At 40.2% G+C, this 14137-nt stretch overlaps 1 protein-coding gene across 2 annotated transcripts in view; it reads left to right on the plus strand.

The window, feature by feature from the left end:
* The window catches only part of Pbp49 (proximal sequence element A Pbp49), a 28569-nt gene that overhangs the window by 6669 nt on the left and 7763 nt on the right, over window positions 1–14137 (plus strand). Inside the window, exons 1-5 of one of the 2 annotated variants that reach the window (XM_071690795.1) lie at window positions 5117–5356; window positions 7074–7180; window positions 10335–10429; window positions 10856–11007; window positions 13424–13560. In XM_071690795.1, the coding sequence (XP_071546896.1) occupies window positions 5231–5356; window positions 7074–7180; window positions 10335–10429; window positions 10856–11007; window positions 13424–13560 (617 nt within the window). In that variant the 5' untranslated portion in view covers window positions 5117–5230. Of the gene's footprint in view, window positions 1–5116; window positions 5357–7073; window positions 7181–10334; window positions 10430–10855; window positions 11008–13423; window positions 13561–14137 lie in introns of those variants that run through there. The other variant, XM_071690796.1, reaches the window with a different exon arrangement.

Consider the following 14137-nt stretch of genomic DNA (forward strand, 5'->3'; position numbering starts at 1 on the left):
TGAAGTCGATCAAGCTCTCAAATATGAAACCAGTTTGAAGAGGTTAGTGAAGGTGTAAAAGAAATGTTTTTCGTTATATAAGAGTGGTGGAGTAACGAATTAAACCGAATGATGAAACTGTGAATGCAGACACAGTGCTTTGAAACGTTGTATGAAAAAATTTTGTCCAGTTTCATAGGCCCGCACGAGTGCAGAACCCTCCCCGTACAGTACAAATAGGTAATTATAAATGATAGGGCCCCCACTGGTGTTTAATTACCCCGTACAGCACAATAGGTCATTACTCTTACACACGTACAGTGTAATAGGTAATTGCTCATACACATGTACCGTACAATAGGTAATTACACATACACACGTACAGGTCAATAGGTAATTACACATATAAGCGTACAGGTCAGTCTAGTAATTACACCCACGTACAGTACCATGACTAATTAGTTACACACGAGATGGTACAATACAAATTGGTCGTTAATTACCCCTTAAAGATGGTGGTACCATACTAAAGAGGGAGCCTGGGAGACTAAACGCCTCAAATTTGCCCACCACGGAAGAGAGAAGTGTGAGGGGTGACCTGATCACAACCACTTATGAGTATTTTAAACGGTTCTCGAGACAGCAGTTTTTAATAACGTAGGGAGAGCATAATAACCAGAGGACATGATAACGAAATTTAGCAAGAAAATAAACGAAGAATGTAGAATTGATGGTTTAAAAGTGGTGGACGAGGGGGAATGAACTGAGGTGTGGGGGATGTGTTGATGAGGACACATATAATAGGTTAGATTATTATAATAGGCTGTGGTCATTAGATAGGGGCCCCCCCACGAGTGTTGAACCCCCTCAGTACAAATAGGTAATGGACAAACACACACACATATACATTACGCTATTCAGTAATGATAACTGATAACCGATAATGAGGCCTCATGATATTGGTATGATGATTATTATCATATGACCAGTCACAGACTCACTCATTATTCGCGATGAGGCGACTCATACAACTGTATTTTAAAAGATCGCGTCTCGTCTTGTGAGGGAGTGGTTAGGCCACTAATCCCTCATCCCTTTCCCAACCGCCATACTCTTTGTCTTCCCTAACCACCCCACTCCAGTCTTCCCCAACCACCCCACTCCAGTCTTCCCCAACCACCCCACACCAGTCTTCCTCAACCACCATACCATCATCCCCTCCCCAACCACCATACCATCATCCCTTCCCTCAACCACCCCACTCCAGTCTTCCCCAACCACCGTACCATCATCCGCTCCCCAACCACCCCACTCCAGTCTTCCCCAACCACCATACCATCATCCCCTCCCCAACCACCCCACTCCAGTCTTCCCCAACCATCATACATTCATCCCTTCCCCCAACCACCCCACTCCACTCTTCCCCAACCACCCCACTCCAGTCTTCCCCAACCACCATACCATCATCCCCTCCCCAACCACCCAACTCCAGTCTTCCCCAACCACCCCACTCTAGTCTTCCCCATCCACTCCACTCCAGTTTTCCTCAACCACCACACCATTATCCCCTCCCGCAACCACCCCACTCCAGGCTTCCCCAACCACCCCACTCTAGTCTTCCCCAACCACCATACCATCATCACCTCCTTAACCACCCCACTCCAGTCTTCCCCAACCACCGTACCATCATCCCCTCCCCAACCACCCCACTCCAGTCTTCCCCAACCACCATACCATCATCCCCTCCCCAACCACCCCACTCCAGTCTTCCCCAACCACCCCACTCTAGTCTTCCCCAACCACCATACCATCATCACCTCCCTAACCACCCCACTCCAGTCTTCCCCAACCACCATACCATCATCCCCTCCCCAACCACCCCACTCCAGGCTTCCCCAACCACCACACCATCATCCCCTCCCCAACCACCCCACTCCAGTCTTCCCCAACCACCATACCATCATCCCCTCCCCAGCCACCCCACTTCAGTCTTCCCCAACCACCACACTCCAGTTCCCCAACCACCCCACTCCAGTCTTCCCAACCACCACACTCCAGTCTTCCCCAACCACCACACTCCAGTCTTCCCCAACCACCCCACTCCAGTCTTCCCCAGTCACCATACCATCCCTTCCCTAACCACTATCCCCTCCCAACTTCCCTGACCACACCATACCCTCCCCAACCACCATACTCCTCACCCCCCACCATAACCTCCCCCTCTTCCCCACCCAGTGGACTCCTCCCCTCCCAAAACACTACGTTTAACATTCCCCGTGTGGAGGTCGACCATCAATTCTGGAAACCCTTGAGGGAGGCCACATCTCAGCCAATCTTTTACTCTCCCCGCACACTAAGCACCCCAGTTCTCCCCAGATCAAAAGGCCTCGTCTCCCATGTTTGAGCGAGGCAGCACCTGGTGCCAAGACCCGACCTCCTGCCCCCCCAAAAAACCCCCCAGAGAATTTCCTCCCCCATCATCTCTCTCGCCACACTGGAGACGAATTGTCCAGATAGATAACACTACTATGACGACCTTAAATTCTTATCTTATCTAGGAGTAAGTGATAGATAAGGGTCGAGGTGGTGCTTGGAACATGGCAAGATAGACTGGTGGAGTGTAGGATAGACTGGTTGAGTCTAGGTTAGACTGGTGGAGTCTAGGATAGACTGGTGGAGTCTAGGATAGAATGGTGAAGTCTAGGATAGACTGGTGGAGTCTAGGATAGACTGGTGGAGTCTAGGATAGACTGGTGGAGTCTAGGATAGAATGGTGAAGTCTAGGATAGACTGGTGGAGTCTAGGATAGACTGGTGAAGTCTAGGATAGACTGGTGGAGTCTAGGTTAAACTGGTGAAGTCTAGGATAGACTGGTGGAGTCTAGGATAGACTGGTGAAGTCTAGGATAGACTGGTGGAGTCTAGGTTAGACTGATGAAGTCTAGGATAGACTGGTGGAGTCTAGGATAGAATGGTGAAGTCTAGGATAGACTGGTGGAGTCTAGGTTAGACTGATGAAGTCTAGGATAGACTGGTGGAGTCTAGGATAGACTGGTGGAGTCTAGGATAGACTGGTGGAGTCTAGGTTAGACTGATGAAGTCTAGGATAGACTGGTGGAGTCTAGGATAGAATGGTGAAGTCTAGGATAGACTGGTGGAGTCTAGGTTAGACTGATGAAGTCTAGGATAGACTGGTGGAGTCTAGGATAGAATGGTGAAGTCTAGGATAGACTGGTGGAGTCTAGGTTAGACTGATGAAGTCTAGGATAGACTGGTGGAGTCTAGGATAGACTGGTGGAGTCTAGGATAGACTGGTGGAGTGTAGGATAAACTGGTGAAGTCTAGGATAGACTGGTGGAGTCTAGGATAGACTGGTGGAGTCTAGGGTAGACTGGTGGGGTGTAGGATAGACTAGTGAAGTCTAGGATAGACTGGTCGGGTCTAGGATAGACTGGTGGAATCTAGGATAGACTGGTGGAGTCTAGGATAGACTGGTGGAGTCTAGGATAGACTGATGAAGTCTAGGATAGACTGGTGGAGTCTAGGATAGACTGATGAAGTCTAGGATAGACTGGTGGCGTCTTATCTATCTAGTTCCATGCGTAATGCTGTGAGAATGTTGATTGTTTTGCTTATAATTTTTTTGTTTTTGTTTTTTCCATGTCTTCAGTGAAAATCTATTTGGGGAATTGGTGTTCCTGTAGTTAAGCGTTGAATTAACATCGGAGAAAGTGAGTATTAAATCATCCAGTCTGTTGTCTGTTTGTTAAAAGTGCCTGGCAATGGTTGGCAATTAGGTAGTTCACGGGGGGGGGGGGGGGGGGTAAACAACATCGCTTAATAACATCTTTCGTTCTTGGCTGCACCGCTTTTGGTAGCAGGGTAATGTAGACTCCTTTGGCGTGAGAAGTTCCCTGACGAGATTGGACTTCCAGTGATGAAACCTCATCCCTTTTTACATTTTCAACTTGCCGTTTTACAAGCATGGGGAATCCGGTAACACACATAACTAGAAATTTTTCTGCCAGCTTGATGCATTGGGAGTGGAAATGACAGCGAATGGAACACTGAAAACGAAAGTGTCATATGATGGATGAGGGGGCGAGGGTTCTGGGAGCACTGAAGAATGTGTGGAGAGATCATTGTCTTCTAGGGCAAAAATGGGTATGTCTGAAGGTAAAGTAGTTCCCAACAATATTATATGGATTTGAGGCATTAGCCATAAATACTGCGGAGGAGGATGGATGTGTTAGAAGTGAAATGTTTGAGGACAATATGTGGTGTGAGGTGGTTTGATCGAGTGAGTAATGAAAGGGTAAGAGAGATGTGTGGTAATAAAATGAGTGATAGGGAGAGCAGAAGAGATTGTGTCGAAATGGTTTGGTCATATGGATAGAATGAGTGAGAAAAGAATGACAAAGAGAATATATGTGTGTCAGAGGTGTAGGGAGCAAGGAGAATCGGTAGACAAAATTGGGGGTAGAATGATAGGGTGAAAAAGATTTTGAGCGATCAGGGATTGAACATGCACGGAGGTGAAAGGCGTGCACGGGAAAGAGTGAATTGGAAGGATGCGGTACACTGGGTTCGGAGTGATGTCAGTGAACTGAAAAAAGGCATGTGAAACGTCCGGGGTAAACCATGGAAAGGTGTGTGTGGGTCTTGGATATGGATAGGGAGCTGTGGTTTCGGTGCATTCCATATGACAGCTCGAAAATGGATTTGAGCGTGAAAACAGTTATTTAAACCAGTTCGCATATATCGATATCATATCATGGTGATTTAGACCACAAGAACTTTGAGGTCATGGAGACGTGAGCATAATTAAATAGGATAAAAGATGTATGATTGTGAAGTACAGTGATCTTAAAGGCCTAATTTTATCTTGATCCTATATTTTAAGACGAAGGTTCTCTGGGAACCTTGAATCCAACATACACAATTTATTCATCGATTTTCTGATATATTATTGCACACCGTTGCTCAATTATATTGTACCTTTTTTTTAAAGTGCAAATAAAAAAAAAAATACTCTGAAAAATGCAATTTGCGTTTGTAATATGACATAGTATTAAATCCGCCCCCCCAAAAATAAATCCGCCCGGAATCTGGATTTGACTCCGGGAACTCGTGACGTCACGCGCGAGGTAAACATTGCCTTGACTTAAAACCTTGGCAGAGGAAGCGGCTGCCTCTCTGCACAAACACGTCCATTTCCACCGTAAATAACGATCATTACACACTTTTAAGACATGGAGAACATACACAATTTGAAGCGCTGCCCTTGGATAACGGAAGAACCCATGAAATTACGAGATTACTTCGATAAATATCATAAAGTGGTGGATGAAGCGTCCGGCCAACCTCATGAGGAGAAGGTACACCTAGTCCAAGTGTCACACTCATTTAGGTTCAGTTTTTGCCACTTAGGGTAGTGTATTTAATGGATGCACTCATTTATATAACTGGATAAATTCTAAGTTATTTATTATGTTTATTTTTGGTTAGAAACATTAGTCATGTTATGTATTTTATTTTTGGTTAGAGACATTAGTCATGTTGTTATGTATTTTATTTTTGGTTAGAGACATTAGTCATGTTGTTATGTATTTTATTTTTGGTTAGAGACATTAGTCACGTTATGTATCCTTTAGGGGGTCGACCGTAAACATTGTCATGGAAGAGGATTGGCTTTAGCGTCAATGAATTATTACATCAGTAATGCTGTAGATCTAGAGTTCACAATTGAAATTGAGATACACATTTAAAAAAAAAAACAATTGAACTTCTAGACATGAGTAATAATTGATTGATTTCATCCCCAAGTGAAGTATAATACTCTAGAGGTGGTTTGGGCGTTAGGGAAAGAATGTGAGGAGAGTGTATGACAGTACGATTAAAAGTGTTGATGTTAGAGGGAGACGACCTGGGACGTGGGGAAATAGAGCGGAAAAGGACTGGAGGGAGAGAAGTGGTGGAAGAGTGTAGTGTATGCAATGAAGGCATTTGAGGACAGGGATAAATAGAAGCGTGTCCCATGGCCACCCCCTTGATGCGAGTTAGTGGAGGGAACGGGTGTTAGAGATACAGAAAGATGGAAGTTATATCTAATGTCACTCATCAATGAATATCTCTTCCATATCATGTCCTCTTTTTCACTTGTCTGCAAGTTTTTATATAGTTTTTGTCTCGTAAATATTTAAAATGAATATATTATTAAAGCTCTGGAGCCATCAGTCTTCGTATTTTCATGTGATGTTATTGTATTGAATGATAATGGGTAGAGGAGGCTCACTGTGAAATTGTTTCTTGTACATATCTTTGTATGTATTGACTACTATAATGAATAGATCAATAAACTTGCTATCATACACTATCTTGTCATCGCTCAACATAATTTTGTTATCAGTAATCACAAGAGTGGGCTGAGATTGACATTGACTGAAATTATAATTTTTTTTCATATATTTGTTAATATATGTATTCTCAAAGCACTACACTAGCATTGTAGAACAAAATTGCACAATATTTAAAGCTACCAGTGATGCATATCTAAAATAAACTTATTCAGTAACATTCCATCATCAGCTTTTTGTTTCTCATTGAGACTAATTATTTATAGTGTTTATTGCTCATTTTATTGACGTAGGCTTAATCATGATAGTATGACACTGTTTTTCAAGTACAATATTGTTTTTTGCATTTTTTTTTCATGCATTCACCATTTCTCGCATTGGCAAGGTAGCATTCAAAAACACAACTGAGCCATAAAGGGAAACTCCTCACTTGGCCCCCTTCTCTCTTCCTTCATTTGGAAAAGTAAAACTGGAGGGTAGAATTTCCATCCACCTGCTCCCACCCATTTTATTCACCTTCTTTGACATGCATGAATACACGGGAAGTATTTCTCCTCTATCCCCATGGACAATTTGTAGCATTATTAAAATTATTTGAGTACATAGAAATTCTAATTTGCTAGAACAAGCTTTCACATATAGTGTTCTTTAATGTTGTGATTTAACTCTCAAGTGCAAGATAATGATTATATTACAGCCAATAAAAGTAAGGTATATTGATAAAAACATTTTTTGACAGGTTTGTAGGGAAACTGCCATACGTAATTTTTTCCCTCCAGTGTGCAAAGAGGAAGATGGCCATGGTTCAGATCCATTTAGCGTTGAGAAATTAGAAAGTGACTGTAGGTAAGTCATGAAAATTATCAAGAGTTGTATATAAACTTATGTAGAGTATTTATAATCTTTTCATTGGTGTAAAAGATCCCTTAAAAGGACACATCTTTTTATAAAGAAACAAAGGCTAATGGCTTATAGTTATTTTCGTAGTTTGATATCAGTTTACTGTAATATTCTGATAATTCCAAGTAAATCCTTGAATCCTATTGTAAGATCTCAAGTCTGGCATGTCCACATTGTGAATCTCTCATTGTTTATTGCTGTATTACCACCTCAAATTTTATTATATAAACATAATCTGGACTGAATATAAGTGGTTTGAATGTATTTTCATTTTCGGGTGTATGTAAGACTACTGAACAAAGATTATGTCTGATTGTCTTATAAGGTTTTCCAGAACTCTTTTCGCAGGGCAAGATCAGCCATTTACTTTCAGTGTCAATATTGTTCACTGATTCTCAGCCACTTTCCTACGGAGATTTAAAGACATAGATATTTTTTTCTTTTTTCATACTTTTTCACCATTTTCCACTTTAGCATGGTAGTGCCAGAAGGAGACAAAAAAGTGATTTTATGTGCTGATTACCACTGTCAAATATCGTGCATAATGCACCAAAACTAGAAACCACCATCCATAGCCAAGTTCCTCAGACCAGCTCTGTTGTTTACCCTAATCACTTAATGTTTCTTGATTCAGCCCCAGAACAACACATTGCCCCAATCTATGGTATCCTATCTATGCCTTTCACACTCCTAAATGTTCAGACTTAAGCATCTCAAAGCCTCTCACATTATCCCTCTATTCTCCTCAGTTTTCTCCTCCATCTCACTTCCTCTGCTTCAAGCATCTATACTCTAACAGTTTTCCTTCTCAACCTCTCTGGATGTCAAAACCAGTTATCATACCCTGGTCAGATCTTGCAGTTATTACCAAATCTTAATCCTACACTGATAACCCTCCCACATCTCGTATCACATATTGCCATAAGGAATTTCATTTCCAGCAAATATGCTTTCTTCTGTTCTTTTGTATTCAGGGCCCAAAACTTGCTTCCATACCCCACTGCTGGGACCACTGTACCATGAAACAACCATCTTTGCCATAACTGACATTGCCCTTTCCTTCCACATATTCCGCACTGTGCCCAGGACCTTTACCCTTCCTCCACCCTGTGACTCACTTTACTTCCTGCCATGTCCACTCCCAAGTACCAAAAGCTTTCCACTTCTTCCACCTTCTTCCCATTCAAACTTACTCTCCAATCCTCTGTCTTGGAGGCATACTACACCTCATCACTTTATTTGTATCATTAATTCTGAACTTCCTATTTTCACACACAATCCCAAACTAAGCTACCAGCTTCTGGAGTCTGCCATATGTAAACTGCAACTGTCTCACCTCCTCAGCATATTGTAGATATACCTATCTTTCCGAGACCCTCCCATTTATATCCCTCACCACCCTGCCCATGAGGACATTTAACACTCAAGGTAACATCACACACCCAGATGCAGACCAACTTTCTTGTGGAACCACAAACCTTCTTCTCTTCCTACTTGCACACACACCTTACTCTCCCAGTAAAAACCCTTTTGCATAGATTTCTTCCCACACAATATATATTCTCTGCTCCTTCCACAAGGCACATTTATGAATCTTATATACTATATGGAGATCCATAAGTGCAAACATACAAAGCCCTGTCCCCCAAGTATTTCTCATACAAATTTTTCAAATCAAAGGGGCTAATCCAAAGATCTTCTGCTATTCCTCAAACCAAGCTCCTGAAACTAGAAAAAAAAAAATCATGAGCAATTGCTGTGAAGTCTCCCTCTATGCATTCAAATTCACTTTGGAGAGAGACACATCCAAATACTTCACTACACCCTCAATGCTAATGGCCTCTGACCTGACCCTTACACGTTATTTCAAGGGCAATCTATAATATAACTTTATCTTCACTACAAACTCATCAGAAGACAGGCTATCATAAGTACAAAAGGCCATTTTTGCTACACCTTCATCTTCATCCTCTTCACTACTTGCCATTGTCTTGACCCCTCATTGGTCAGTTCAGAGGCCATCTTCACTATATCTATACTACAGGCATTAGTCCTTACTTTTAAGTCAGGTGAAAGGCTATCTTCTCTGCATGCTTATTTTCATTATACTTTCACCCCAATGCACTCCATCTGCATTACACTGTCACCTTCATAAAACCCTTTACATGGCCCTCATAGGTCACTGCATTTGCTATCTTTGCTACAGCCTCAACCTCACAAATTTCTCATCATCAGAGCAACTTCATCGTTGTTTCACCCTCAACACCACAGGCTTTTGACCTTACATCCATAGGGGTGCTCAGGTGCATCTTGCCTATAACACTATTAAGTTGCTAATTTTTGAAAAGAAGATAAACAAAAATTAATGACATATATCAAGACCTGTATGCTTTCTGCTCATGGAGGGAGACAAAGATAAGCAATGTGGAGTACTGCTCTCACATTTGGTGTGGTTCTAGCTCTGTATCCTTACTTGACAGAGTCGATTTGAAAGCGGTCCGACTTATAAACTGTCCCTGGCTGACTTCCAAACTTTGACCATCTTGTCCTGTGCTGCAATGTTGGTTCACTTTCCCTCTTCTATAGGTATTATTTTGGTTTTTGCTCCCAAGAGCTGGCTGCTTATGTGCCCCACCATTAGCTAGACCACGCATTACTCGGCAAGCTGCTGTGTCGCATGATTATTGTTTGGCCATCAGCAACTCAGGGTGGGCCATTTTGACAACTGCTTCCTTCCCTACATGCCATAGCTTTGGAACTGTCTGCCCTCTCATGTCTTCCCCAATAACTATGACCTAGCACATTTCAAAAGACAAGGCTTTCACTTTCTCAATAATTCGTAAATACTTTCCCACATCTTCTTTTTCTGCTTCATAATTCTCTCCTTATTTCAACTAAGGCCATTCCTTGATGTGGACTTTTGTCTGTGACTGAAGTCTCCAACATCAAAAGAAAATGTGGAGGAGCTTCTATTTGAACCAATTTGCTCTCTGGTTTGTAAATAAAGCTTCCTACCATGGTGGATAAGTTGGGAAAGATTGCCGTGAAATGCATAACAAGTTCAGCTTATATTCTAATTACTGTGAAATTTTGTCCCCAGTATAAGCATGCTGACTGTAGATGATGAATTGGTGATGCAGGATGTATCAAATGGTCCTGTGCGACACTCAGGCCGTTTAACCAACTGGTATGCTGGTATGTTTCACTGTGTTATTTTCACTAACTGTATGAGGTGAATGGTTATAGGTGAGAAAGGGATGTGGGGAGATTGTTAAACTGCACAAGCAACTGCGGCAAAAAAAAAAAAAAAAAAAAAAAAAAAAAATTCATTTTGAGGAAGTATATGTGGAAGGGAGAAGGATGTATGCAGTAATGTACATAGATGCATCATAAATGCATTAGGTAGATTCTCCATAGGCTCTGTTACTAATCAGAAAATTAAATTTCTTATTGTAATTGCACTGTTGCAACATCAACTGAAATCTTGGTATTCGCATCCTTGTTTCCGTGAATATTAGATAAAAGAATCCTAAACGAGTAATTTTCAATTTTGTCATCTTCGTGTTACTTCTCTTTTTGTCCAGCTTTTTGGTGGTGACTTTTTGTTTTCTTTTATTGTAGGTTCTTTCCAAGATGGGATCATCCCAGAAGGTGCCGCACATAAGTTGATGACACTTGAGGAGCAGGCTCATGAGCTGCATCTTCGAGAAACAGTCAGAGACTATGCTCGACTTCGCTACAGATTATTGAAATACTTTTCAACAGTTCGAATGGCATGTAGATAGTCTTTCTATGATTTTACATCATATTAAGCCAATATTCTCAGAATAACTCGTATGACTTTTTTAAAGCGATAAAGTATCACTCGGCTTTTAGTGTTGGTAAAAGCAAATACAGGGAGCCCCTGACTTATGAACATCTACCCTGTGAACACATGCACTTACAAATGAGCTCAAAAAACAATTGAATATTCATACATATGAACAGTGGAACTACTTATTATGCATCTTTTTTCATCATGTTTTGCTTGATATCTTATTAACTATATTTATTTCAGAAAATATGATACATTATTACAGTTAGGTGTAGGTTTTGCTCTTAATTTTATCAGAATTATCATCATTTCTTTATGCATTCCAATTTACAATCAATAAAACCTTTGAACAGGGTCCAGGAGTGAAAACTGTTTATAAGTTGGGGAACCTCTGTACGATTTAAATGATATGAAAATGATATAACTGATGTAGAATATAGGGTTACAAGTGTTAGGAATACTTCCTCCTCTAGAAATAGCACATCTAGATATTTTGGAATGAAATATGTGAAAAGCAGTGTAGCTGAGCTTGTATTAGATTGTGATGTTGGAAATTCATTTACAATGAAGACTTTATATTAAGCTTATAAGCTTTAGATGTTTTTAGTCTGCAGGAATTGATTGAAATAGTAATGATTTGAAAATGAAATGAATTTCAGATCCAGAAAAACCTATACCTAGCTGCAGGGGATACTTTATCTCTCCTTATAACCTGAATTTTCACACTCAGACTGTTTCTTTTCCTGATTGTTTGCCCTCATTACCAACACATAACAATTGCATGCCATAGGCTAAAATGCAAGAAACAAACCCACCATGCTAGGATAATTATGGTCATCAGGAGAGTGCTCTAAGCTGGCAGTCCTAGTCACTAATTGGCCCAACAGTGATGTATAGCATTTACACTGGCTGGATACACAACTAGTAGAAGAAAGGAAACTTATGTTGTAAGCCTTATAACCCGCATTTATCACATCAAACTTGCTTCTCCTTGATTGCTGACCCACATTACCAACAATAATGCCTGCATACCATTTTGCAGACATTTTGTATCTCTTGCATATACAGGAGTAGGCAAAAAAATTCAAGAAACAAGTCCACCATGGTAGGTTATATGCAACAGACAGAAAATCATGTAGAGCAGCTGTCAACTCAGACAAAAGAAGAGGCTTATGTGTATTGCATGTTCTTAGGCAGAACTTTTGAAATGCTTGATAGATTTCTCCCCCTCAAACCTTAAAAAAATAGCAATAATGATAATGAGATTGATAAGTAAATAAGAATTGCTGTTAAGATAAAGTGTTTTAATGAAACAAAACTAAATGGATAAGCATAATTATAGGTGTGTCTGTACTACTCGAGTAGGTGATCAAAGACCTCTTCGAGGTCTTCGAGAAGGTTCCTGTTGTGTGCTTGTACATACATCTGTCTTTTGGTTGAGCCTGTCACAGCTGTGACTTTAAGGTCCAGATAATGTACATTAAATACCAACCTAAACCAAATTTAAAGGGTGACCTGTTGGGATCAGGCATGTGAAGTATGCCTGCATTGTTGAAGAACCACATGTATTTGGTAGATGTCAGTCATTCCACCAGCAACTCCACTAGGATGCATATAAAAGATCATAGAGGGAACTAGGAGATGGATGAGAGCTGTGCTTCATAAACTTGCTGAAAGTTAAAGGAAGTGTAAAGGTTCCTTTTTGTGTATCATTGAAAAGTTAACAAGGTCCATCAGGGTAGTTGGTAACTTTTTAATTGACAATTATGACAAATTGGTAAAAAATCAGATTGTGTGTTTTGTTTTGTCTATGGTAGTTTTTGCATAATTCTTATGCACTTCCCTCCTTGTTCTCCATTTTATAATTCCTTGCCTTATTTTTTATTGAAGATATTTTTATTGAAGATATTTTGGTGAGTGTACTGTCAATTTTTTCCACAGTAATTTTATTTTTTATTTGCCGTTTGAGAATGCCAATTGAACCAGTTTTAGTAACAATTTAATCTTTTTCACTTTTTTTATTCCAAAAAAAATCTTTTCTTTTTTGTAGATATCAGAAACCTATTGCTTTCTTCTGGATTTTCATTTTGGAACTTGGTATTCCAAGTTGTGCCTGTGAAAAAATTTCATTCCTTCAAAATCCTCTCAAGATATACATCTGTTTGTCTTTTCATTTTTTTTCTGTCTGTAATTAGTATAAGGTAGGATGACTCATGGAGAACTTTGAATACCTTGTTTCTGCATATTTCTACATATACATTTTTATATCCCTCGACTCCTCATATTCTCACATATACTCCCATGTCTGTTCTTCTATGTTTCTTTCTTCTTTTAAAATTGATGATTATTATAAACCCTCTCTTTGTGCTCAACAGGTCATAGGTGAGGATAATAGTCCAGAACCAACTCGATACGAGAAGGATGACTATAATGAGTGCATTCGGGATATTGTATTAAATGTTCGGGTTCAGCGACCATATCACAAGAAAACACATATGAAAAAGGCATGCAAGTACGTTTTAAGTATGTGCCTTATTGTTTCTTTAGTTGCTTAATTTTTTTAGTATCTCTGTTTTTAGCTAAACTTAATGCGCTCTTAATGCACTTTATAAGGATGATATCCATTGAGCATGTTAATGAGAGTCACTGTGGCTCCACTTATGAATGTATGATGATATTTTTTAGTTCATGAGTAGGTGAGAACCAAAATTTTGGGAGATATTTTGCTTTTGTTATTCTGCTATGAATGTGGATATTTCATTTACTGTATAGATACAACAGAATAAGATTTCAGAAAGCATGGAGTGGCCCCATATATAGGAATGGGCACTGTCTGTGTATGTTGATAAGGTTATACACCAGCTGCACTATAAACTCGGCCATTGATTATCTGTAGCTGAAGGTGTGCTTCTTTGGACCCATAAACCCGCTGCACTGTTATAAACAAACATAAAGAAACTTCTATTTATTTGGTCACCAGTTTATTATATTTTTACTATTATTATTTTTTTCATCCATGCTCACCATTTCTTCAAGAGCGAGATAGCATTAAGAATAAATGACAGCCTGAAGGGGAATATTCTTCTCTT

Source organism: Panulirus ornatus, chromosome 49 (genome assembly GCF_036320965.1).
Source record: "Panulirus ornatus isolate Po-2019 chromosome 49, ASM3632096v1, whole genome shotgun sequence".
NCBI lineage: Eukaryota > Metazoa > Arthropoda > Malacostraca > Decapoda > Palinuridae > Panulirus > Panulirus ornatus.